The sequence below is a fragment of the Prosopis cineraria genome, unplaced genomic scaffold (genome assembly GCF_029017545.1).
Source record: "Prosopis cineraria cultivar Desert tree isolate PC_DT_omini unplaced genomic scaffold, ASM2901754v1 PC2, whole genome shotgun sequence".
Lineage (NCBI taxonomy): Eukaryota > Viridiplantae > Streptophyta > Magnoliopsida > Fabales > Fabaceae > Prosopis > Prosopis cineraria.
Window position 1 is genome coordinate 46,730,364 of NW_026555333.1, and position 27,739 is coordinate 46,758,102.

Here is a 27,739-nt window from a genome sequence, read left to right on the forward strand (position 1 = left end):
CAACTAATTTATGATGCAATCTATCTAGGATGTAATTATAAGTTCTAGCAGTCACTCTTCTTGTAATCAAAGGCACCCCAAGATACCTGTCAAGGGATTCAATATGGTTGAAGCCCTATTTATTGCAAATAGCATTACAAGATGCATCATCAACATTCCTAAAGAAGTAAAGTTGTGTTTTAATTTGGCTTGCTACTTGTACTGAAGAGAGACAAGATTGATACTTGTATTGAGGGCATGCTGATACATACCATAATTAAATTCACTAGCAACTCTATAATACCAACATCTCTCAAAATATCTTGGATAAAATTTCATTATAGCTTGTCAAAAGCTTTCTACAGATACACTTTAAAAAAATTTGGACCATCTTTTTATTTGTGCATGTCATACTTATACAAGGTCATGCTAATTTTCTCTATATCTTTTCAATTTTGGCTAAAGTATACATTTAGTTATGTAACTTTACACAATATTTTATTTTAATCCCTTAACTTATAAAGTATCTTTTTAGTCTTTTAAACCTAACACTGTTAGTTTTATTTTCAAAAATTTCTACATTAAACTTTTAAATATTAACAAGATATTTCAAATGTTGACATATTAAGTATAATTTTTTTTAAAATAATAATGATTGATACAAAAATAATAATTATTTGAAACTAAATGTTAGAGTTAAAGGACTAAAAAAATATTTTATAAAATTAAAAAATTAAATTCAAACTTTATATGAAGTTAAAAGATTAAAAGTATACTTTAACATTTAATTTTATTGGATGTCCTCGGAGTGACTAAATAAATAAAAGACTTTATTTTTAGATTATGTGGTGAATTAACTCGATTGAGAGCATATTTGGATTAATTTTCAACCTCAGTTCGAATGGGCCAAACTGAGGTTAGGGTATAAAAAACTCAAAAAATTGTTTGGATGAGCAAAAATTTTCAACTTATATTGGGGGTGTAAATGAGCATTTTTGGGGAAGCTATCAGACTTGGTTTTTTATCACGTTGGGTGTTGGCGTTGATTTATTAAGAAAGTATTAAATTTTTATGCCTTTTCTCTCTTCTCATCTATCTTCCCTTGAGCTCCAGCTCTGCTTCACCTTCCTTGTGTGCGTGGTCCTTTCTTGCTCCCATGACTTCCCTTGTTTGCATTGCTCACAAGTGGCTACACCTTCGTCTGTTGATCTCCACTGTCTTGTTCTTAGTGACCTTTAGTCGATTTCCAACTCTCTGTCATCCCTTCTTGCATCTAGCATGTCCCTCCTCTAATGTGTGGTCCTCCTTGTCGCCTTTCGATCTCCTTGGCGTAGTTTCTCCACCTCTACCTTCACAAATGTGCTCGCTACCATCTAATTCCTCATTGTAAATCTAACTAGAGATTGTGCTCACCGTTGTTATCATTGTTTGATCTTCCATTGGCCAAACCAATGCTCATGGTGTTTTTGGCACTAATAGGGAAGGTATAAAGCATGGCAAAGCCGAGCTACATGGAGAAGACAAGATAAGCAGAGAAGAGAAGGAAAGTATTGTCGATAGCGAAAGTAGTGTCGATGAAAATGTTGCAGATGAGGTCAATGAAGAAGTTGGTGAGGTAGGGATCGACGTGTTGAGTAGTTTTGCAGAGCAATCCAATATTATAATTATAAATAATACTTGATACTTAATACTTCATTTTGTATATATATATTTTTTCTAAATTTAATTTAAAGAAGATCAAATTAGACCATTTATTAAATTTTAATTATATATAGACTATAATTTATCATTTTTTTTCATGATCTTTTTTAAAATTTTGATTTTTAAACAATTAATTTATTTTAGAAATTTTAAGTCTACCTTCTTTTAAAAAATATAATTTAAAGTTTACAATTTTTTTAAAAATATCAAATTAGTTATAATATAAATAATAAAATTTATACTTATTTTTATCATTATATATTTTAATTGACTTTTAAATCAAATCATTTAAATAATTTTTAATCTGTTCAACTAACCTTTTTTAAAAAAATTTAAATATAAATAATATTAAAGTTATAGATTTTTTTTTTTAACTTTAATTTGCCAGTTTCACTTGAATTTTAACTTTAAATATAAATTTTTTAATCCAAATACATAATAAAGCTAATTGGTCGCTTACGCGTTACGCAGTCATGGGACGTGGGCAAAACCGCAAGAGCGTGCGAAAAAACATCGACGTCAGATTTCTTTTTTTGGCCAAGGTTCGCTTATAATTAATTAATTATCCGTTTTCAGAAAACGAAGCCGCCGTTCAACGTGATCGATGTGGCTTGCTCCCGCTATTCGGCAACCGTCGGCTCAGGTACCGGCGATCCTCACTGCGTCTCCAAATTCAAAGCTTCTTGCCTTTTCTTTCAGTAAAACCAAACCATATTGTGTCAATTTTCCCTCTCGGCTTCGCAAGCTCAAAGTTTCATCGGCGAAGGATCAGCTCCCGGAATCACAGACTGGTTGCCAAGGTCCTACACTGCTTGCCACTACTCAAACAAGAATTTATACGAATATTCTCTCAGTGAGTTTGACTTATAGATGTTTCAAATGAAGGAAAACTTTCTACTCAAGAAAAGGGTGAGGAGAAATCTGATTTGGAATGGTTCCCTGCTTTTCGTCATGTTCTGGTTGCTTCAATATCGAATTTTGCATTTGGATATCATATTGGGTCAGTTTTTTTTTCCTTCCTGCATTTATACGCTCTCTTGTTAATTTGTGGTAGAAGGAAATATTTCGAACTTCCTACAGAAGTGTATTTTAATGAGATCTCAATGACGCCGTATTCAATCGTAGTGCTGAAATGAAGTAGAAATTGAGAAAAAAAAATTCGATTTTAATGGTTCCTGGTGTTTTGATTGAATTCCATGGAAATACTATTACTGCAGTGTGGGCCTATGGTTTAGGAGTCAAGTGAAAACTTATGAATTATTTTATCATAATATTGAGCATTCCCAACTCACAAGGAAATCTCTTTGGTTTTGAAGTGCTATGCGGATCATAGTTCGTGTTGAAACTTACCTTCAATCAAAAGACGGGAGGAGAATCGAACATTGAATGATTACAAGGGAATAGGAAAGAAAATCCTTGATAATGAGCCTTAAATAAACGTGCGATGGCTATTATACCCTTCTTGTCATTGTTCAACTCTATACCTCTCTTTTTACTATTTTTCTAGAGGGGACAAGAAGATCATTTCCATTCACAGCCTCATGTTCTTTTCGTTTTCATACTTAACATTACGTATCAAACATAGCCATTATCAACTATCAAGTGACGACTCGGGAAAAGTTTTTTATTATCTTTCATTTATTGTAATGCTTGATTTACATAGTGATTGCATTTAGGAATGTAGGTTTGGTATAACCTTGAATGTTGAATCATGGGAATCTTAATTCATACTAGAGTAATAGACTTAGTTTAGTAATAGTGCTTTAATTAGGTTATGATTTTGACTTTTAATTTAATTGGTTTGTTTGTGTTGCCTATATAAAGGATACAACCAAAATTATTATTTTACCTCTTACTATTTAATGTGAATATAGAAACTTGAGTATATTTCTCATTCTTTTCCTTTATTTTCCTTCCCATTCTGCATAAACATTCCCTTTATTTTGTAAACTCAAAACCCAGAGTGATGATATTTTGCTTAAAGCAACTTTATGTGCTTACTTGATGAATATTGACTGACAAAAGAAAACCAAATATTTCTATTCTTTTATGTTGAAAATAGATGCACAACTTCATCAGTTACTGAAAAGTTGGTGGTATAAGGGTTTTTAATATTCTGGCCTCTTCAAACTTTTGTAATTGGAATGCATATCTTGCAGAGTCATGAATGGTCCTATTGTCTCCATTGCACGGGAACTTGGTTTTGAGGGAAACTCAATCCTTGAGGGACTTGTGGTTAGCATATTTATTGCTGGTGCTTTTATTGGGAGCATTAGCAGTGGCTCTCTGGTAGATAAACTTGGTTGTTGCCGCACATTTCAGATTGATGCAATACCCTTAATTCTTGGAGCAATATTAAGGTAATATACATCATTTGTGGAATTTATGTTAATAGCGTACTTTTATCCAATGAACATTGAAATTGTTGAAGTCAATGTGACGCTGTACTCATCCCACACTCAGTTGTGCTAATCTAATTATTTTGTGCTTGGCTGAGGGGTGCCAGAATATTGGCAAAGATATATCTTGTAATTTGCTATTTGCGATATGCAAACTCTAGGTGCCAGAAATGTTAATGATGTAGGACCATTGCTTGTCTATCCTTTTATGTTCATTTTCTTATTTTGTATTTTTTTCCTTGAATAGTCAAACCTATATTGCCTTCAGACTGTAAGCACTTCCTTGGAAGGATATATATGACCTTACCTCTTCTAATCTGTGACAGCGCAAATGCACACTCCTTGGATGAGATACTGTGGGGAAGATTTCTTGTTGGTCTAGGTATTGGTGTCAATACAGTTCTTGTTCCGATATATATATCTGAGGTACTTGTTGATCTCAACTTTAGCTTTATACGTTTTATATTTCAAATTTCCTGACTATTATATTTGTACTTCTGTGCCTTACATGGAGTTTATGTTATTTTTTTAAATCTGCAGAGCTTATTCAGTAACTTGAATGGCTAGTTTCATCTCATAATTTTTAATATAGTGCTATCATATTTCAAAGCAAATAGAAAGAAAGTGGAATTACACTGTCATACTTCCAACAGAATTAGTTGGAACATGATAAAATTGCTCAATTTTTTATGTGATATAGGGGAAGGAGATTTCAAAACGGCAATTTTATGTTCTTCTCACTCTTTTTTTCCTTTTTTTTTTTGCCATTTTGGTATGTGCTGTAGGTTGCTCCAACAAATTATAGGGGTGCATTAGGGTCCTTATGTCAAATTGGCACATGTCTTGGCATTATCACTTCACTATCTCTAGGAATCCCTTCTGAAACCGATCCACACTGGTGAGACTCTTTTTGTTTGGACTCTTGCAGGTTCATTGAACTTAAATTTTGTTTTGAGTGAGATCGATTGAAAGGGTTTTTTTCGGAGGAAAAAAACTTTTGAATGTTGGAAAACAAGAATGAATAAAATTTACTAAATTTCCTTAATCCTTAACTTGTCACTTGAAGCTGTCCGTTAATGGAATAAAATATTATTTGAGAGAAATTCAGTCTTATGTGCCTGTTATCGCCTGTAATTATTCTTGACACTTTTTCCTTGTCATATGATGGTATGCAAGGATTCTTGGGTTTATATTTATTTACTTGAAGTATTTTGTATTTGTTTTGTGTGCGTGCATGTGTGTCTCAGTGTGTGTGTTTACTTGAAGAATTCTTGGGTTTAGTTGATAATTGCTTTATTGTATTTTGTTATGAGCACATCTTGGAAATGGCATGATAGATTGTGAAATGATTCCCACATCAAATTTACAAGTAATTATTGTATAGTTCACCAAAGTAGCTTGCTTGGCTTTTACATTCAAAGCATATTTGGTAATTGGTATTGGAGTTTAGTAAATAGATATTAATATGTGATAGCTGTTAGAAGTCAGAGCAGCAGTAGTCTAGCTGTCGTAGTTGTGAGTCAGTTGTGCTGCTGTAATAAATTACTTAGGTATACTTCAGGCTATACAAGCTTGATTGCATTATAAATATGGTAGCCAAAGCTACAATAGGTATGCTATTACCACTATTTTTGAAGAACGGAAGGCTATTTTCCAGATAATACTTTTTGGGAACTAACAAATTGCATTGTTCAGGTGGAGGACTATTCTTTATATTGCAAGCATCCCTGGTCTTTTTGTTGCACTTGGTATGCAGTTTGCTGTTGATAGTCCACGCTGGCTATGCAAGGTAAAATCTTGTTATTTCCCTGCCCAACAATCTGTAAACTTTTCCACTCCTTAGCAGCCTCTATATTTCTGTTCAGGCTGGGAGGGTAGAGGATGCTAAAACAGTTGTGCGTGAACTTTGGGGAGCATCTGAAGTTGAGAAAGCAATTGAAGATTTTCAGTCAGTCAGCAAGAGTGATGGTAGTGACTTGGACAGCAGCTGGTCAGAGATCCTTGAGGAGCCACATTCTAGAGGTCGTGTCAAGGTGGTTTTAGCTGTTACTTTTTGATAGGATTTTATGCATGGAAAACTGGAAAAATATAATCATGTTGAAATAGCGATGCATCTTTTATTAAGTTTTTGAAATTCCCTTGGTTTCATGAAATAGTCCTGAGTTTTGTAAAAGAAGTACAGGTTTTTAAGCATTACATGACGTCTACTAGTGTTTTGTGGAATTGCAGTTTCATTCATTGGAGGTGCCCTTTTTGTACTTCAGCAGTTTTCTGGCATAAATGGAGTTCTCTATTTTTCATCATTGACCTTTCAAGATGTTGGAGTTCGTAGCAGTGCTTTAGCAAGCTTGTTTGTTGGACTCACCAACTTCGCAGGTTTGGCAGTCTGGACAGCATTTTTTTTTTATTCCATCTCAAAATATATTTATTCTTGGAATCATATTTCGGTTTCTGGGAACTTTTTTTTTTTTTTCAGGTGCACTTTGTTCTTTATACTTAATTGATAGGCAAGGGAGACTGAAACTTCTAATTGGAAGCTACTTAGGAATGGTGAGTTAGTATTAATAAAATGTTCATAACTTTTGTTATTAATAAAATGTTCGTAACCTTTGTCTATAATGTGAACAAGTAAGTGCATCCACGCATACACTCATGCAATCCAAGGGAAGGGATTGATGCTATATCTTTGTAAATTTTTTTCTCTGTCCCTACTTTCTCCCTTTCCTGATGTTTGAGACATCTTGACACTGGCTGCAGTTTCATTAAGATACAAGACTTTTTATTTTAACTGATTTATGTTTTTATTACTTACCAAACTAATCTAGATTTCTTTTTCCTGCAGGCAATTTCAATGTTTCTTGCGGTCTATGCTGTTAGCTTTCCATTAGATGAACAACTCAGCAACAACTTATCTATACTAGGAACTGTCATGTGAGCAATTACTTGCTACTAATAAAATTATAGTGAAAATATTATTTACAATGAACAATGTGGTTTTTCTCTTCTCTAGTAATAAAATTTAGGTGACTGTAGTGTATGAATTGCTGTGGCCTTTCCCTCAAGGGACTTCTTCATTGTGGTTGTGGCATTGGGTGTTCAATAGTAAGTATGGTTTAAATCATAGGAGCCCATGGAATTTATGCCTGTGTTCTGATTATATTTATTTTCACAGCCTTTTGGTTTTTTAAGATTGGGGGTGAATCTTGAGATTCTGGGAGGATTTTTTTTTTTTTTTTGGGTGGGGGGCTGATATGTTTAAGGAGGTTTATTCTACATTTCTGTCTTTCTTTTCTTATTTTGGAGACAATGGTTACTATTTTTTTTCTGAGGTGGCAAATAGTACTTCCTCATGCTGATGAACATTACTCTTGTTTTCTTCTTTTTATTCTTGTGCTCATACTTCATATTGTGTGTGTGTGTGTGTGTGTGTTTTTTTTTTTTTTTTTATGAAGGTTCTCTAGTGTGCACATTCCTTATGCAGGCGTATCATTTGGAATTGAATAACCTGCTGTTTGTTATGGTTTGTTATACCGACGAGATTGTGAGGTGGTAATTCATCAGAATAATTAATTACTATCGGCTGTAGGCGTAGTGCTTGTGTCCCTAGAGGATAGCATACAGATGTTCTGGGATAAATAAAATTACACACATACAGACAAACAAAGATGATCTGGGATATTTATTTGATTTTTTCTGAACAGCTGGCGCATGGACGATGTATTTTTCTTATATACAATTATAGGTACATTTTCTCCTTTGCAATTGGAGCTGGTCCGGTAACTGGTATCATCATCCCAGAGCTTAGCAGCACCAGGAAACGTGGAAAGATCATGGGGTTCAGTTTTTCAACCCATTGGGTAGGTGTTATTCTAGTAGAACATTTTATTTCTGCGCGCTTTTTATCTCGTGAATTTGGATCCTCTCAATTGAAGGATCTTGTAAATTTCACAACTGGCCCTGAATGGCTCAGATTGTTCAATTGAACAATTTACAAGACCTCTCAATAGAGGATCCAAGTACGGAGAACTCAACTTTACTAATAAATACCTCCAGGTTTGCAATTTTGTGGTGGGACTATTCTTTCTTGAGTTGGTGGAGAAATTTGGAGTTGCCCCAGTATATGCAAGCTTTGGAGCAGTTTCCCTGCTAGCAGCAGCATTTGCCAACTACTTCGTAGTAGAAACCAAAGGGCGTTCTTTGGAAGAAATTGAACGGTCCCTTTACCCAAAACCTTGAACCAAGTGATATTAAATTGATGTGTTAATCCAGTGGAGAAGAAAGGCCTTTTTCCACCTCCGCAACCTTTGCAGATTCTACCACGAGTCACTGTATATTCCTAATCTTCCGCAGTTCGTCTGTTGTACAAACATTTTCCTTTATAGTATGAATGATGTTCCTTGAACTTGTGTCCATTACTTTTGGTCAAGGAAGGGAAAAAAGAAAAACAACAAAGAAAGAACTCGTGTCTATTATACAGCATTGTGATTGTGATAGAGCCTGTTATTTTTTTAAGACATACCAGAGGAAGTTAAAGGGGATGAATGACTCTAATAGAAATATTTTGATTGGTCCAAATGCTTATCCTTCGGTCCCTAGGCATAAGGAACCGTAACTTGTGATTTTGAGTTATGAGAAGGATCTTTTGGGTAGTATAGGCTACGGTGAAAGCCATGCTGAGAGTTATATTAGTCTTTTGCTTGTGTTGAAGGGGGTTATGTCTTTTGTGAAAGATTTGTGAGGAGAGACTAGCCTGTCGAACGTTAGAAAGAGTAGACCCTCTTATTTTGATGTTTGTAATCTGCAATGCTATTACTATTTTGATCATTCAAGGGAGATAGGATTTTGGTCTAAATTAGGGAAAGTCTTTGTAACTCTAATTTGGTTTCTCTCAGTTTATTAATATGAAAAAAAAACTCAACATTTTTCCCTCATTTATTGCTATTATTGTTCTCATTGCTATTTTTGTTGCGATACTAGTATGACCGCCATTAATTAGTACCATAGCAGTACGATTTTTGGGTAGTTTGAAGAGGAGTTATGGCAGAGGAAGTATAGTATTCTGAGTGAGAAGTACAAGAGTTAAAGGAAATAGTTAGGGCATTGAACAAGGATGTAAATGACATCAAAGAAACCTTGAGGAATATTAGTGAAACTTTGGCACAATTAGAGAAGAAGGTGGCAGGGCCATGTGAGGAAGAACAAGAAGGCACTTATCATGTAGAAACCTTTGAGAATAACCCAATGGGTGAAACAGAAGGGGGCAAGTTTTGGAAATTGGAACTACCTGCCTTCTCAGGTGAGGATCCTCTTGAGTGGCTTTTTAGAGTAGAACGGTATTTTTATGTAAACTTCATAGTTGAACATGAGAAGCTTGAAGTAGCAGTAGTATGTCTTGAAGGCTAAGTATTGAACAAGTATCAATGGCTTGATACACAAATTCTACTGAGTAACTGGTCATAGTTTAAAAGAGAGTTGTTGCGTTAATTTCACTCTGCCCAACTCAGTGATGAGTATGAATGATTATTTACAACCACACAAGAGAAATTAATACTCAAATTTGTGGAAGAATTTGAACTACTATCTGCGCCATTGAAGGAAGCTTCTGAGGATTGCTTGATTGGTGCGTTATGATTTAGACTACAAGTGGAGATTAGAGCTAAGCTAAAGTTAACAAAGACTACTACTCTACGAGAATTAATGGAAATGACAGTATGTATTGAAGAAAGAAATTGGATGCTGGAAGACTATAGAGATGCTAGGTTGACCAAAGTTTAGCGGACCTAGTTCAAACCTAAACTTGATTCGACACAGATCACTTATTTCCCACGCATGACTTATGTGATTGAGGAAGGAAAGAACATGAGTATGGTATCATCTTCTTACACGAACAGTGTGAAAAAAATGATGCAAGAACAGAAGCTTCAAAGATTGGGAGTAGTGCGTATTCAAGAACCATAACAAAGAGAAGAGGAAATTCTCGTCGACTTACTTAGAAATTGCAAGACATCAAGAGCTCAGGCTTTGCTTCAAATGTGGTGACAAATATAGGCCTACCTATCAGTGTAAAAACAAGAACCTTCAAGTGTTGATAATAGAGTTAAGGACCGATAAAGAAGGTGAGAAAGACGATACAACAATTGAAATTGAAGGTAGGTGTCTTGAAATTAATGAGGAAGGTAAGCAAATGGAATTATCTCTTAATACCATGACTAGATTTGGCGATAACCATACCATGAAAGTTAAGGGAAAGCTTGGAGACACACATATAGCCATTCTTATTGACAATGGTGCCATTCAAAATTTTATCATTGAAGATTTGCAGAGTAAGTTGAGTTTACCTTTTGATGAAATCTATGAATGCACTATTACAGTAGAGGATAGGTAAGCCATAAAAGGGAAGAGGCATTGTGAGGATCTTTGTTTAAGCATTCAAGGTCTTAATATAGTTCAAAACTTCTATCCTTTTAAGTTGAGTAGTGTCAATGTGGTGTTGGGAAATGGAGTGGTTGAAGTCTTTGGGTGATGTGAAGGTTAATTGGAGCCAGTTAATAATGAAAATTAGTAATAAGGACAAGAAAGTATGCTTGCAAAGGGACCCCTCTCTTACTCGTGCTCAAACTACATTTAGATCTTTGATTCATTTGGTAGGAAAGAAGGGGGATGGGTTCGTGATTGAATACAGAGGGATGACGAGTAGCAATGAGGATACAACAGTCTTAAGCCCAGAGATTTAGAAGTTTCTTGAAAAATTCCCTATAGTTTGCAAGGTTTTGGAAGGCGTACCCCTACCTCGAGCACAAGACCATGCTATCGTCATTAAGCTAGAGGAGCAATCATCAAATATTAGGCCTTATTGATACTCTCATTTGTAAAAGAATGAAATAGAAAACTTAGTGAAATATATGCCGAAGGTAGGAATTATTCAACCAAGCACTAGTCCTTACTCAAGCCCAATATTTTTAGTTAAGAAAAAAGATGGAAGCTGGAGGTTTTATGTTGACTTAGAGCCTACAATAAAATTATTGTTCCAAACAAGTTTTCTATTTCGGCTATTAATGATTTTGCATAAGGTCAGTACAAGTTTTCGATTTTGCACAGAGGCAAATTTAAATGCAACATGCCTCTTTGTGTTATGCGCTATGGTGGAGGGATATGTACGCCACGGCGCACGGCCAAAAATCTAATTTAATCAGTCCATCTCTACTTATGAAGAATAGAGAGGAAGAAAGGAGAAACACAAAGAACACATTAAAGGCTCTACTAGGGCACAACATTGATTCCTATTAGTGATGTTTTGAGACTCCCAAACACTCAAGGTAAATAGTTTATGCATCTATTTTTCCTTCTCTCCCTCATTTATAGAGATTTAAGTCAGAGTTTAAGTTGGAAGGTTAATTTTTAGTTTATAGGAGCTATAGATCCGAACCCATTGATTAAAATGGGAATATTAAGAGTTGTTTGTTATAGCTAAACCTTATATTACTGATTTTATTAAGAGTTAGTTGGGGTGAGTCATTGTTATGCGAAAATTATCATTAATATGGTTGTTAGGAGAGTTGAGGCTCATTAATGGTGGTTTAAAGATTCAATGGTAGTAATGTGAGTTAATGGGACCTAGTGAACTCATTGGATACGAATAGGTAGTGATTTATAAGATTGAAAGAATAGATATGTGGAGATTGATGTTGATAAACCCCTAAGAGTGGGATTATAATGATATCTTTGTTTTGTGATTGTAGTATGGTTTAATTTAGCACTATTCAAGCTTGTGTAAAGCTTTGAAAGTTAGTATTTTGAAGGGTAAATTTTTGACTTCTTAAAAGTTTAAAGTAACTAGGAAAACCTAATTTTATATAGTTGAATTTTAATTTGTTATTAGTTGAAAATGAGTTAATTTGAATCATGATTTATATTTTGAATTATATATGCAATTTTGGGCAATTAATGAACTTCTGAATGGTTTGATAAATGAAAACCTCTTACATGCCATCTAATTGTGATTTATGAGTTTATCTTGCCATGTTATTATGAGCGAAAATTGTGTTTTGTAACGTGGAGTATTTGGAGTAATTGAGTAAGAGTATGTGAATTATATGACATGATATGTTTGAGTTGAATGCATAATTATGTGAGTTGTGCATAGCATAATTATTGGCAGGAATTCGCCTAAAAAGATGAGTAGTTGGTTAAATTCACATGATATTGGCAGTGACTGTTAGAATTGAGAACTTGCCTTGGCACCAACTATTAGAATCAGGAGGTAGCCAGTGTCCTATATTTAATTTGGGATTGTCTTACTTATTCTATAAGGGATTTGAATCTAACTAGTCTCCATCGATTCATGAGAAGGCTAGATTAGGGGTACAACACCTTATGGTTATTGATATTAGGGAAAATTGGATTACATAAGTAAGTGAGAGTTAAGCTTGGCCCGATAGCTCCTCATAAGTACAAGACTAGGTTAGTTTGTGAAGGACATAGCCACTTGATAGTCACTGATTTCATGTCGAAAGTAACAAGAGGATATAGGGTTGGCATATAATCATGCATATAAATCTAGCCACATGACTGTTAGTATTGTGGTTCGGCATGTGTTAGGGGTACATGGTTGGTAGTTTTGCTATCCTATACTGTGCAGTGTGATTTAAAGTGAATATGTGTTTTTAGAGCTGGTCACATAGTTGTTAGTATTGTGAACTGTGGCCAAGTTTCTCATATGTGTTGTATTTATGTTGGCCTACTTACATTTGTTTATAATTAATATGCAACTATATTAATTAAGTAAAACTTAGTTATTGAGCGGTCATATTCACCTCTCAATTCTCTATTTTTAGGGCCTAACTCAACCGATTCAAGCTGGGAAAAACATACAAATGCTTAGGATTTGTAGAGTAATCTTTTTTGTATGCCTCTCCTTATTGTCTTATGTGTATGAATGTTAATACAATTGTTAATTGGATTCCACATGATTCATTTTCGTACTACTTGAATTATTATAGCATACAACTTATGTATTTTGTGTCTTGGGTTAGTGAGTTTTAGTTGTAAACCCGTGGATAAGACCAAAATACTTGTGCAAGTAAAAACATGTATATTTTGAATGATTTGAAATGAAAATGTTAGTTTTGTGCATGAATTTGTGCAAGTAAAAACATGTATATTTTGAATGATTTGAAATGAAAATGTTGGTTTTGTGCATGAATTTCCTCCCCCTTGTATTTTATAAAATTAGGGTTGAGTAGTGATTTTGAGATTTACATGTTTTTTTATTGCATATAGTGTGTTGCACGGGTTCGTTAGAGTCTATTGAGTGTGATCGGAGGATTGGTGTAGGCTTTTGGCACATGTGGTTGAGTTGGGACACTATGGTTGTAAAACTTTAATGAAAAAGTAGTAAAAATAGGCTTTAGTGTCTAACTTTTTGTAAAAAATGAACTTGAGTATGAGACCTGTGTCATTAGCTAGAGTTAAGAGAAAACTCAGTGTAAACACCAAAACCATCTCAATCAGATGTCGAATGGAGATTTGGGATGCTTTTAAAATTCGCTCTCACTACTATCAAATGACAACAGTTATATCTATCAAATTCGTGCAATACGTCGTGGTGTATGGCATAGAGGCGAGTGAGCCACGACGCATGGATCTTTTTCTGCACAAAACACAATTTTGAGTTCTGAAACTCATTGTTATGGGTCTTTAACATTTTCCAAGCTTTCACATTGTTTTAAAACTTTGACTTGAGCATAATATGTGTTTGTTTGAGATTAAAAATTTTAAATTTAGGGATCCCATTATAAATTATTTGAGAGTTGCTTCTATTTATGCAATTTTACAAACTTAGTAATTTTTTGAGGATTTAGTCCCTTGATTATCTCGATGTTGGAAGTAATTGTGGTTTAGCAAAAGAAAGCTTACATGATTAAGATGTACTTAGCATTGGCATGTTTAGTCTTTCACCATGCCATATTCATACTCTAACTTTTAAGAAACCCCTCACAAATTAAGTGTTCATATATCTTATCTACAATTAGCTACCTTTCATTCAAATAGTCCCTGTAAGGATAATAAAACCTCTCATTATCATTTTCAGTATTGTTTTGAGCAAATTCTAGAAACCCTTTAACCCTATTAATATACTTTAAGTTCATTCGTTTGGCTTTTATCCAACTATGATCCATGTTTAATTTATCTTCCTAAAACACATGGATTATCACTAAATCCGTTAGGATAAGGCCAAACAAGTTTTATATTAAAAAAAAAGGAAAAAAGCATGCTAAGACATTAATTTTCAATTTAAGTTGGAGGGCTAAATGGAAACAAATTTAGCTAACACTTGTGATTTTAAAATTTTTTGACAAAGTCTCCCTTAAATATTGAACTTTCTAATAAATTTATAATTGACAAAAAAAATCAGTCATGCAATTCCTAAAGGCCTTTAGCCTCTTCTACTAGTACTCTAGCCAACAAAGACTCAATTATACTAATGCAAACATAAAGTTTACTACTAATTAAGCTAATAATTCCAAATAAATTTAGCTAACACTCATGATTTTCTTAAAAAAATTTTGACAGAGTCTCCCTTAAATATTAGATTTTTTAAAAATTTGATAACAAAAAATTTACTCATAATCAATACTGTCTTGCCCAACAAATTTCCAAACACCCATAATTTAAATTTATCATACTTCTTTCACTTAATTTGTTAAACACCTTAAATGCATTCTCAAAATCAAATGATAAAACTACACCATAATTATAAATTAACCAACATAAAACTTCCATATCTGTTTCATCTCAGTCTTCCTCAAAGCTAATTTTATCATTTGCACATTGGGTCTATATTGGAGATTGTGCATCATATATATTGTCCTCGTTAGGATTGAATTGAGATCAATGGATTCAAAATTAGCAAGTTTGTAGGAGTATAACTGATAGCTCAACACCATGTGCATGCAAGTTTTTTTTTTTAAACTTAATGGGGGCATCAAGACACCCTGAAGCAGAGCTAGCTTCATGGCTATGGGTATTTGTTCAATTAATTACACATAAACTAAGCAACAAGTTTTCATAATTGTTTAACACCTAAAATCGATCGAAACTCAACAAATGAATCCATGGGAAGCCACTCAACCAGGATCAATCATACACCAAAATGAAAAATTAAATCCAAAATTAAGGAAAACCCAAAATCAATCGTACATGAAAATAAAAAAATTAAAACCACATTTAAAGGGAAGCTAGAATCAATCAAAAACCAACATATAGTAAACCAGAAGATTGAAACTTGAAAATTATAAAAAAAAAACCTAGGATTTTGGGTTGCTCAAGTACAAGTGACGAAATTAAAGAATAATTGAGAGAGTAGGAGAAGCAAGCCACTAAGCTTAGTCTTAGTGAACAAATCAGACAATATGGGTTTGAATTAACGAATGAGGCTCAGTGAAATACAAATGGTTTTGAGAAATGAAATGGGTTTGAATTAGAGAACCAAATTACAGACACGAGCACAAGGAGGGATTCTAGGTTAAATAGCCTACCAAGGTTCTGGGATTAGAATTAGCGAACCGTAAAATGAGATTCAATTAGAGAACCAAAACTATGAGCACGAGCACGAGCACAAGTAGAGATTATGGGTTTTGAAGATTAGAATCAGAGAATCAAACCATAAACGAAACCCAATGAATTGATGATATGAGCACAAGTATGATATAGAGATTCTGGGTTTCTGCACAAAGATGACATCAATGAAAGATTAAATGAAGAAAGGTAAAAAGGAGTGATTTAAATTCACATTTACACTAGTTATTCATAATAAATGGTGTTGATATAAAATTATCTACACTGGTTAAATGTACTAACCGGTGTAGTTATATTGAAAAATAATTTTGTATAGATTAGATAATATATCTATCTTGGTTCCACATATAACCGATTTAGATATCTATGTCTACATCGCTTACACATAGAACTGGGGTAGATATCGTGTTAGATTTTTATTTATTTACAAAAGTGCCATTGCCTCTTATTTCTACATCATGCTCACTTGAACTTGTGTAGATAAGTGGGTGTAAATAGTAGTTCCATATGTCATGATAATAATTTCAATACTGTTTTTTCTCAATTTTTCAAGTGGTTTACTTATATATTAACAAGTATAAAAATTTACAAATGATTAGCTTTATATTCAGAAGTAACTTCGATAAATTTTTAAGTAATTATTGTATATTCATAAGTGCCTTTCACAAGTTACAAAAGTGAATTTTAGTTCCATATTGGTAAACAACTCATTCCCAAATACAGTTCCTATTTTTTTCAACTAAAATTAATAGTCGTCTCAACTTATAATAGTAATTTCAGTTGTGTCTTTTTTTAATTTTAAACTCATGTTTTTTAAATTAACACATTGGAATTCATTTAAAGTAAAAAAAAAAAAAAAGAACAGTACAAGGCCTAATATAAACCTAGATGGAGCAAAGCTCAATCATCAATCATCTCCTAATGTAACAACAAGTGGTGCGTGATCAAAGATGTAAAATCAGCAATCCAAAAAATGAGCTTTCCTAGTAAGAGAATGAGCATAATTAATAATGTCCCTAAAAAAATTAATAAAAATATTCCAATCTCTATAAGAAAGATTATAGGCTTTTGGAATGATATCATGTTTTTAATTCTAAAAAAGAACTATAATTTTTTATTAAAATTTTAATAATTTGATGTTCTTAATTATAATTAATAGTCTTATAGGTCTTTCGATTTTCTAATGAATTGTCTACGCCTTGGTGGTCAAGTCAATTTTAAGTTTAAAATAGGCAATTGCGAAGATTTTTTACCAAAAAAATATGCAAGGGTAATAAGACCTTGTAAAGAAAGGAGAAAAAGAATCAACGGCAAAAGTAAAATGGATTTTATAGAACTGGGGCCAAAGAAGACTAAAAGAAAGGAAGGAATATATTCATCAATAATGGGAAAGGTTTGTTCAGAAAAGGAAGGAAAATTCATCAACAAGTACATAGTTTAATTAGGAATTTCAAGTCCAAATTTTAGAAATACAACAACATTTAGCGATAGAACTTTCACCCAAAAGGATTTGGCCTCAACTCAATTCACGTCAATTGGAATCGTCATCTCTCAAACATCGAGTGATTTACTACAAAATAAAAAAAGAAAGGGAAATTTTGTTTTGGTATATAGTAGCAAAGAAAAAAAATAGTAAGGAGCATTCCTATCATCAGTTTTTCATCCAAAATTATTTTCTTGAAAGATAACTTATAACATAGTTAGCCTTTTTTATTTATATAAAGCAATTTTTTTCATAATTTATGAAAATAGTGATTCACTGTGTTTTTTATATTTATTATCAATGTTGATATTAATGATAAGATATTACTAATTGGTGGTAAACAATGCTTTTCTTTATACATCTTTCATATTTTTATATTGACATTGATATTGATTACTGTTTGACAGGCAACAATACTTTGTAATGTATTTCTTTTGATTTCATTTATAAAATAATTTTTAAAAATAATTTTTAATTTAAAATATATAACACCTCATAATAAATAAATTATTTTTTAATTTTATTTTTTAAATTAACGTGAAGGTATCTAATATAATTTTACTATTATTTAAAATTTAAAATGAAAATAAAAAATTAATTTTTTTATGATATTCGTAAAAAAATTAAAAGTGCTTTGTAGTAAAAATAGTAGGGAGTAACAATTTCTTATTGAAATTTATCGTTTGAAGGATTAGTTGGTGTTAAAAGGTATAACATTTTGGCTTGTAAAAGTAATTTTCACTAAACAGGACACACTTTGCTGGTAAAAAAGTCTGGCTACAATTGCCCCCCCTGACCGTTTGATCGTCGTTTTCGACCGGCAAACGCTGGCGCAGTAGTCGTCTTGTGGATTGTCGTGGTCTTTCGGATTTCTGGATCAAAACTGTGAAGAGGGGGAGGGGGCTTCTGAATGTACAAACAGCCATGGCTTCTGCGGAGTCCAACCATGTAGATCACGTAGTAGAGCTTATGGAGCGCGATCCATCAGCATCTCCTGGCGATGCTGAAGAGGTTTCAGAGCAGATAACCCCTCTGCTTATCCAGGCCGAACTACCCAAGATCAACATCTTCACGGCCTCTTATCCCCGCAAAAAACCTAGAGTAATTTGTCAGCTTTATGCGATTTATTTTCTTTTTATGCAAGTCACTTGCCGTGTGCATTTTTATATTTTCTTACCTCTTTTAGAGATTTTGTTATGTATGTACATCTGAGTTTTCATTAGAAGGGTGTCTCGTGCCTTTGCCATTGTTTTAACTGTTTCGGAGTCTTTCGTCGTTTTGCTAAGAAACGAATGAGCTCATTGCTTTGAAGTCTGGCGAGACGGAGACTCTTGTGATACTAGCCACTGACTCGTGCTCTGTATGATGATTTGTCAAGGTTCAACTGCTAAATAGGGGTGGAAGCTGGGGAAGTGGTGCTTTTAGTACGTGGATCGCATATATCCAAATTCTAAAAGCACTGCCGTGAATATTCTACTATGCTTCAAATTAGATGGGGAATCTTTAGCAATTAAGTAACTGACATTTAACCTTTTTTTTCCCCTCCAATTGGAATCCAAAAAAGGTTTTCTACATGTGCGGAGAATGGAGTTCGGAAAATCTCAATTCTCAAACTTAGTTTATTTTTTCATTAAACCACTTGGAGACAATAAAAATGATATTGATTGGAGATTCGTTTTTCGGACCTTAAAGAAAATTTCAGATTTTTTTGGACCATATTTTGCCTATACTGAAGTCTTGGTGAGTCTGCGGAACAATTGTAAGAAAAGATTATTGATTTTTTTAAAATAATTTTTTTAAAAAAATAGAAATTTGACTGAGTGGAAAATGATGCTCTAAACCTAACCTGTTTAACATATATGTGGGCTTTGGTTGCAGGATGAATTAACAAGGTCACTTGAGTCAGAGACATCATCTATGACTCAATTTATATTGTGGGTATGGAGTGGGTCCAGATACTCTGGATTACTTTGTATGACCCTTTCATCTACCATCTATTTTCTCATGGAAGTTCTTTCCAGTAATTTTTCTGGTATGTTCTTCACTGGTTTGTGCTTTGCATTGCGTGATGCATTAACTTAATGACTGAAATCACTAGAAGGAAACATTCTGGAATTTGGATGCCAATAGCAAGAGGTTTTGATAGCAATAGAAATCTCTGATTACTATGTTGGTTTTACTTTTACCATTATGGTTTTGGAGGAACAAAAGGACAAACTCAGACTTATTTCCTTATTCTTTCCTCTTCAATTATTTATTTGTTCACTTTGGAAGGAATCGATCATTCTTATTCTTCTATGTATGCCCAATATTTGAAACCATCTAATTTTATTTTGAGCCGTACTTTCCTATCTGACATTAGTTTCTACTTTCCCCCCTTCTTTAACAATTGTAATGTTTTATTTATATTTTTGAGATGGTGAAAGAAATAATAAGCATTCTCATGTTGTCATTCTTGAAAATTGTTCTCAAGCTCTCAGCTATCTGTGTTAGTTTTACCTCTCCATATTTTTTAATTTGACAAGTTTCTAACTTTATTTTGAAACTTCTTTTTCAAGATTTACCATTATCTTGATCTTTTTCGTTTTTGTTTTTTGTTTTTCCTCTTCTTAATTGTTGCAATAATAATTTTGATTTGGCAGTTCAGGCTCTACCTTTGTTTGAGGCTGCTTTTACAAGATGTACAATTATCTCGATTCTGTCATATTTGTGGTTGAGGAAGAGTGAACAGCCACTTTTTGGAACTTCCCAAGTTAGAACCATTTTGATTTCAAGGGCCCTTATTGGTTATATGTCTTTGTCAAGTTTCATATATTGGTAAGTTTTATGTGACTCTTTTAACTATATGTTCATTACAGAATTTCATTTGTTGTCAGGAATGCTCATCATATAACTTTTTTTTTTTCTTTTTTCATTAATGTTATAATTATTTAGGAAACTCTTGTTAGTTAAATCTGGATTAAACAATTGTTACAATAGTTTGCATTACAATATCAAAGAGAGATTCCAAAGGGGGATTTGCAATGCATAAGCATGCGATGAATATTTGTCATTAAGGAGTGTTTTAACCAATGCCCACTATTTTTGATACATGGCAAAAACCCAAATAGCCAAAATATTAATCTATTCACACCCATACGTGTTCATATCCTCCTCTATTGATATAAATTGATATTTAGAGCAAATATGCTTACTGCTCGTTATCCTAACTCCCTAATTACCTGTGACACTTTATTCCCATATGACAATTTGTTGTTTGTAATTTGATATAAATGATAGTCTCCTACTCAAGGGTTGGGTTTAAGTGGATCACATTCTAGCCCTTTTGTTCATTTCCTTAGCATATTTGACTTTATGCTAATCTGAGCTTGGAAAATTTTGTTGCTACTTACTACTCGTGGGCTTTTGCTCCCTGAGAACTGCATTTGGTGCAACCTACTGTAATAACAAGAATGTGTTATTTTCAGCATTCAAAGGTTGCCTTTCTCTCAGGCTATTGTATTAAATCTAACGACTCCAGTGTTGGCTTCAATAGTGGCAAGGTTCTTTTGGCATGAGAAGCTGACTGTTGCTGAAATTGTGGGTAAGATTTCATTTTTTTTCTATTATTTACTACTTGCCATTGTATATTTCCGATTTAATCTTTTGATTTGAAAGATGGGGATTTTCTGTGGGAAATCAACCTTTCATTTGTTAAGGGAGGTCTGTTATACTATGTAGGATTAGTATCTCTTTCATGGGTTGTCATTTAACAAAGGCTTGTCTTGCTTCTGTACGTGTTGTGGCCACTCTGTTGTCTTTGACTATTGGTAATCATAATCTTCAAACTTTTTGTTTGTTTGTTTGTTTGTTTGTTTGTTTTTCCCTTTTTAAATTGCAAAGCTTAAAGTTCGAGGGTTTTCACTTCCCCTTATAGTTGGTGTCTTTTGTTTGATCCATCTATATTCATGTAACATTTTCATGCTTGTTTTGCTTCACATTTCTATTATGTGAGTGAGGTTATCTCCCCCTGATTCACCTACTACCAGTTCATCAGTTTAATAGTTCAGACAGCTTTGTTTGACTGTTGAAACAGAACAGGCAGGGGAAACCAAAGTAAAACTGAAAAAACAAAAATATTATTGAACATTTCAACTACACAACAGAAATCCCTATTGCCCTTTACAGTTCTCTTTTAGGGTAGGGGGTTTGGAGGTTATACACTTGACCTAGATGAAGCAGCAGGAAAAAACAAAACAAAAAAAAAAAAAAGAGAAAAAAAACCAACTTGGACCATAACCCCAAACAGGGGACATAAACCTAACCCAAATCAGAATTAAATGTTATTCTGATCTCTAACAACTAATGAGATCTGTAGAGATGCAAATAACTAAACCCTAAAGTCCCTAAAGTCTTCATTTCTCAGTTATTAAACCCTCTTATTCAAATTAAAAAAGCTCGCACTCCAAGTTAAAAAAAATTGATAGAATAGTTATGAACACTTATTTCCATATTCACGACTACAGATAGTGTTTGATAATGAAGGGGAATCTATATTACATTGCAGGTCTTGCTTGCAGTTTCTTTGGTGTGCTCTTCACTTTCCAAGAAATGCTTGCCATGCAAGGTAGAGTGGTTTCCGTTCCATTTATTTTTGCAGCAATTGATTCAAAATTTTATGAACACCTTTATTATCTTAAGTTACATAAAGCTTACATGGTTTAGAACTAAGAATTCACCCTGGCAAGTTTGACTTTATTGGTTGGTTCACTAAAGAAACTCATTGGATTTATTGATTGTGATCTCTTTTAAATGCTTTTTTTTCTCCATATTACCACGCTTGTATTTGTGAAAGTGAGGTATGGACTTCACGAAAAAGGAATGAGCATTTGATAGACTTACGCAATACACTATCCTTTAAATTTATGCAGTTCGCCTCACTACCCCCAAAAAGATGATCTCCTTTAACTCTTTTAATAGTACTCTCCCTTCCCTTAAAGAGATGATTTATTTAAATGGTTCTTTCTTCTATTATGAAAATCTACGCTAACATATCCTAAAATGAACGAACGCCCTACAACTAGATCAATTTTGACCAAAATATTATCATGGATACTATTAATTTGCTTATTAAAGTTTATTTCTTAAAATTTTTGTATAATGCTATTTATGGTGTCTGAAGCAATAAGCTTAATTTGTTTTTAGTGTTATTATATAAATACCATTGCTTTTGTTGATCAAACATGTGTTTGATACCCATGCTACCAAAAGCTAAGCATTAAAAGCCATTTTCTTTTATTTGATTAAATTTCCTTAAAAAATTATATTCTCAATGCATTTTTATTTTAATAATTATTTTTTTAATAAAAAATTGGAAAAGATTGGAATTTTACTGAATCTAAAAAGCGATTATGTAGGTTGTCTCTTTTGAGTTCAGAGGACCACAGTGTAGATCTTCATAATGAGAGCTATGTAGTTGAACTATCTTTCAAGGGAGGGGAAAGTAATTTACCTATATATATTTCTTTTGTTGATAAATTGTGAGCTTCATAGCCTGCATCTGATAGTTTCAGCTAGAACAATAGATATACTGAAACTATTTCTAAGTTTTGTATTTGTACTTTCCAGGGCATTTAGTTAAAACTGAGGAAGGAAGCAACGCAAATTCTTATAGAACTAATCACATATTTGCCATATTACTTGGTCTCCTTTCTTCAATTACTGGTGGAATTACCTACTGCCTTGTAAGGGCTGGAGCAAAAGCCTCCAACGAACCTCTGTAAGTTTATAGAGTTGTTTCCTGGTATTTGTTGGGAACTTGCTTTTTTAATGAAACTCGTAAATATTATGCTATGCTTCATTCATCATGCTAGTTTTTGTGCTTCTGGTTTATTGAAACTATCTGAGATAAACTGTATGAGCCTGCCTTTTGTCGGAATCTTTTGTTTAATATGCATTCTAGGAACCATGTGTGTTGGGAGTGGCACCATCTTGATTTGTTTTCTTCTGTTTTTTTTTTTTTTTTTGGGAAATCCCTAGTTTTCTTCTGCGAACTTTTTTCCCCCTTTGAGGCTGTTCTTTTGCATCTTCATCTGTGAGTGTGAGTGAAGCTTACTGAATCTGTTGGCTTTCAAGCTTCTAAGTTGTCTGCTTGGTTCAATTTATTGATCCTCTATTCTTTCTTTAATGAAATAAATCACAGTTGTTTGCTTGTAAGTTTAATCTTCCATTTATTCTAGTAATTTGGACAGAGATAAGATTAATTTGAATTGAAAACTCTAGTATTAATTTGTTTATATCATTTATGATATAATTTATCTCCTATTTAGGACTCAATTTCCTTTTTAATGAATTGATTTCTTCTTGTTCTTGCTCCTGTGTACTAAAACTTAAAATTCTTCTATCCCACTTATCAGGTTTGACCTGATATGCCTGACTATATTGGTGGTTCTTAGTATGCATGTGAGTTAAAGATTCAGATGCTGTCGGTATCTTATAGGGTGTATGCTGTACTGGTGCTACTAGTTATAAAGCAGTTGCTTAGCATATCTACTTGGTCCAGTGACCCAAATATTCTATGAAGTTAGTAGAGCTTTGGCTAAATAATCAACATGTCTCTCTGGTGTATTTCAGAGAGCTTATGTACTTCTGCTCTAACATGTGTTCATCTGCTTTATTACAGGTTAACTATCTTTTCGTTTGGCTTGTTGGCTAGCCCATTGACAGGGATATGCACATTTATTTTTGAGGTAAATTAACTGTGGATTAAGTTAGTATTCTGTCAATTATTGAGACATGGGCTCATAAAGAAAATTAGCAATGGTGATGATTATCGCTTGATAAGTTTCCTGGCTATGACTACCGAGTATAAAATATGCAAGAGAAAAATGAGAGTATCAAAATTTTATTTATCAGGTTCCAGTGATATCGTGAAACTGCCTGTTTTCCAGTAACCTAAATCGATTGTCCTACTGAGTGTGCTGCCTTATCTTTTATTTTGGCGCTTCATTGTCCCCCGGACCTCCAAAAAGAAAAAGAAAAGGAAAAGAAACCCCCAAATATGAGATATCAAACATTTAGTGCCAACATATATGATAAGAAAACCAGCAATCCTATGTTTGAAACGGAAGGGGCATACTCATACAGCGCTTGTCTTTCTCAATCTTGCCACTCTATTTGCAGTATTCTTTACTTCTCAACAGTCCTTCATTGCAAAGGTCTTCTACAGCCACTTCTGTGCTCCTATTGGCATTATTCTGTTTACGGATCCTATCAATCCTCAGCCAAAAATTTTGGATAATTGTCAAAGGGGATGAAAATTCATCACATTTTTATTATTACCTTTTTCTTTATTGAAAAAGACGAATAGGAGAAGATATCTCCTACAACATAAAAGTACAATGATTAGCCAGTGGTTGTCAATAAATTTTACCTCTTGTTTCCAGTTTTATTGATCAGCAGCTATTTATGCACCTTTGTTACCAAAGTAATAGAGCCATAATTCATGAGATCCTTGAGTTGCATTTTCTAATTCTAGAATCTGTTATCTTTACTCTTTACAACTACTGGCTATTTTCTCAGAGCAAAAACATCGTGTGACTTCGTCTTCTGAGTTTAAGAGAGAGGAAAAAATAGGCAGTTTCTTTCTAACGAGCTTTCTTATTGCCTTTGTCCTGACTAAGGCTACTCATATTGTCTAAGCCAGTACCGGTGGTTATATTATCTATTCTCCTGAATGCTTAGTCATTAGTGCTCACAAGAACAAAAATTTGCTTTTGCAGGATTTTGCGCTTCCAGGATTTCAATCACTTTTACTCGTGCTTGTACTTGGTGTTCTGGCCTTCTTTGCCGAGGTGCTGTTCTAAACTACTTTTTTTAATTATTGTTTGCATTGTATTATAGGCAGTTTTATCAGAGATATTGGTTGTTCCATGCTATAGTTGAAATAAGGCTCTAATATTTTGCTTGATGTGATTAGTCATGCACGTTACTTACATTGCATGTGTCCATTTGTTTTATTTTTTTCTCTGATTTTTTGTAATTTGAGAATAGGGAGATAGTATAGGTGTTTTAAGCCCATGTATTATTAGAGGTTGATGTATTGGGGTCACTTTAAGACCGAAGTGTCCTGCCTGAGCCATATATATTATAGATACAGGGCTTGATCAAGGCCAACAAGGATTGGCTCAATTGGTCAAATTCCTATGAGCCTTTAGCTAATTATATTATTGCCCCTCAGAGAGTGTAATTTAGGAGCGACTACCCGGCTAAAATATTGCTGCAGGTATTTTACAGTGTAATAGAAATCTATATCGATCTATATAATCATGTTTTGCATGAAGGTGATGACAGAAAATCCAATTTGAATTATCTGTGTAATTCAGTGTACTTGTGACATTTTATAGTGCTTCTTATTTACCTTCTTAGTGTTTCAGATTCCTAAATTTCATGACATATAGAAAGCTAAGAAAATTCAAATAGTAAATAAATTAGCAAAATAGAGATGGATTAAAGGAGGACAGATCCGGCAGGGACATCGGGGTTCACATTTTTCTTACGCATTTTATAATGATTTGAATGAGCTAGAGAAAGCGTGAATAAAGATGGGAAGCGGGTAATATATGAACCTGAACGGTAGTTTTGGCCCTTTGTATCACTTGAAATGGTAGTAAGTTCATGTAAGAAATCTATATACGGAGAAGTTTCTGTTTTTATCGCTTCAGTGGGATAGAGCTGTCATTTTGATCTGAAATGATGTTCAACCAGTTCTCTCAAGCTTAATTAGCCTTTTATGTGCTGTAATTGAGGGGGTATCATTTTAAAAATGTGTTGTGCCTGCTTTTCTTTGTCCTTTTGCATTTATAGGAGGATGCCTTATCCTGTGCTTTTATATTTCTGATTCTTTCAAAATACTAAAAACTAGTGTTACAATTGTAAGATAAAAATAGATCTACACTACTGATTGGCCCCTGTTTTCTGCAGGTCATGTTAGCTCGGGGACTGCAACTTGAGAGGACTAGTAAAGCTGCCAATGTTTTGTACTTGGAGGTGCCCTTCGTATTAAAATCACAGTTCTTTCTTTTGATTTTTCTTGTCAGTAAGCTCAATTTCCAAGTTTCCTATGCCTCCCTTTTTTTGAGATCCTAATTTTGAGATGAAAATTAAGGCATTCCTTTCCTCCCCGACCACCTGCGCCAATCGACACAGGATGCATTGCAGGCCTGTGAAAGATCCTTGCCCCCTTTGGCTCATCCCTAAACCAAAATACCGAAGAACTTGCACCACAAATATCTAGCAGCTGGAATGGGTAGAAATGAATGGCTGCTAGGAAAATCACTACTATTAGGATATACTTGTGGCATTTTTTCCTGCATGTACAACAGAATTTTTTCCGCTAGCCTGTTTCTCAAATCCATCTATATTTGTGTGTTCCTGTGTCTAATACTCACTTGTCATGAGATCATCTCATTCTCATTAGTTATTTTCTTCTATCTAGCCATTATGTTCTTGAATCACTAATGACTCGAACTAGAGAACCTGCACTAATTACTGATGCTTTCCGGCCTCTTTTGTGTTTCAGGTAGCATTATCCCAAGTATGGAAGATTTTGGCGTTGTCAAATGTAGCTGCCTCATTTGGTCAGCTTGTGGGATGTTTCCTTATTGTTTTTTCTTTTTGTTGCACCATGTATATTGGACCTGACAAGGAGGACGTGGAATGATGGATTTGAATGATTTATCTATCAGGCTTGTAGCTAATTTTTGACCACCATATTCAACTTGTTTATACAAAGAATGGCTTCACATGGCTTTTCAGCTTTTGCTGCTTCACTATATTTCATCTCGGAATATATCAAAATTACTTGCTTTCAATTATAAACGAATAATTAACAATTGTTATTCCACAAAACATCTGACACATTAAAGCATGGAACTTTTAAGAAGTGCATCCTACTTTTATGTTCAAGATGGAGAAACAGTTAAGAAAAAATGACATATAAAGATCTATAATTTAAATTAATGATACTTGAAGACGTTAAAAATTAAAAATTCATTTAATAGATTATAAAAATAAGATACCAAGTTTTTATTTTTGTGAAGTTATTGGTAGCAATTTTTAGAATTACAATTTAATATGATATATTTTATAATAATGTCACATATATAAATGTAACATTAGTGTAAGTTGATAAAATTTTTGGAAAATATAACTGAGTTCTTGTACTATGTTTAAATTTTATTATAAATCTCTATATTTTTTTATATATTTTAAGTTCTTATATTTTTTTTTAATATTATAGATCCTTTTATAAATAATATTATAGGAATTTAGAATATCAAAAAATAAAAATTTAAGATTTAGAACATTAAAAAAAAAGTGAAAGAATATAAAATTATGTTTTTTTTTTAACTTTTTTAGTGATAAATATTGAGTTGGCAAGTCATGTCATGTTTTGATTAAAATAAAACAGAGAGAGAGAGAGTACCAACTGCTTGATATTATAGAATTTAGCATGTCAGTTGCTCTCCCCCACAAATATTTTAAAGACAAAATATCCATTGGTCCAAAATTTCTATTAACGTTATTATCCATTAGTCAAAGGTGATATTACAACAATCTT

At 33.3% G+C, this 27,739-nt stretch overlaps 2 protein-coding genes and 1 pseudogene across 7 annotated transcripts; 2 read left to right on the forward strand and 1 right to left on the reverse strand.

Annotated features, from left to right (window-relative positions):
- Nucleotides 1–355: 355 nt before the first annotated feature.
- Nucleotides 356–449, reverse strand: LOC129304284 (U6 spliceosomal RNA; annotated as a pseudogene).
- A 1,736-nt stretch (nucleotides 450–2,185) lies between these two features.
- LOC129303660 (probable plastidic glucose transporter 1) lies at nucleotides 2,186–8,481 on the forward strand. Of its 6 annotated transcripts, none has more exons than XR_008591525.1 (12): nucleotides 2,186–2,480; nucleotides 2,566–2,680; nucleotides 3,840–4,040; nucleotides 4,406–4,505; nucleotides 4,865–4,977; nucleotides 5,775–5,868; nucleotides 5,945–6,101; nucleotides 6,309–6,455; nucleotides 6,556–6,629; nucleotides 6,922–7,010; nucleotides 7,090–7,181; nucleotides 7,822–7,936. XR_008591525.1 is itself a non-coding variant. In XM_054943115.1 (12 exons), exons 1-12 carry the CDS (start codon nucleotides 2,285–2,287, stop codon nucleotides 8,313–8,315), a joined length of 1,557 nt encoding a protein of 518 aa, XP_054799090.1. In that variant the 5' UTR covers nucleotides 2,192–2,284; the 3' UTR covers nucleotides 8,316–8,481. The 6 variants fall into 6 exon arrangements, 4 of the variants coding, with proteins under 4 accessions (XP_054799091.1, XP_054799090.1, XP_054799089.1 ...); XR_008591524.1 differs by lacking the exon at nucleotides 7,090–7,181 and adding an exon at nucleotides 8,133–8,272 and having other exon boundaries at nucleotides 2,187–2,480; nucleotides 7,781–7,936; XM_054943115.1 differs by lacking the exon at nucleotides 7,090–7,181 and adding an exon at nucleotides 8,133–8,481 and having other exon boundaries at nucleotides 2,192–2,480; nucleotides 5,945–6,112; nucleotides 6,347–6,455.
- A 9,419-nt stretch (nucleotides 8,482–17,900) lies between these two features.
- On the forward strand, nucleotides 17,901–26,951 carry LOC129303750 (uncharacterized). The gene is made up of 10 exons (XM_054943263.1): nucleotides 17,901–18,240; nucleotides 19,018–19,171; nucleotides 19,782–19,956; nucleotides 20,607–20,722; nucleotides 21,686–21,745; nucleotides 22,747–22,897; nucleotides 23,801–23,867; nucleotides 24,900–24,971; nucleotides 26,101–26,166; nucleotides 26,699–26,951. Exons 1-10 carry the CDS (start codon nucleotides 18,064–18,066, stop codon nucleotides 26,837–26,839), a joined length of 1,179 nt encoding a protein of 392 aa, XP_054799238.1. The 5' UTR covers nucleotides 17,901–18,063; the 3' UTR covers nucleotides 26,840–26,951.
- Nucleotides 26,952–27,739: the final 788 nt, after the last annotated feature.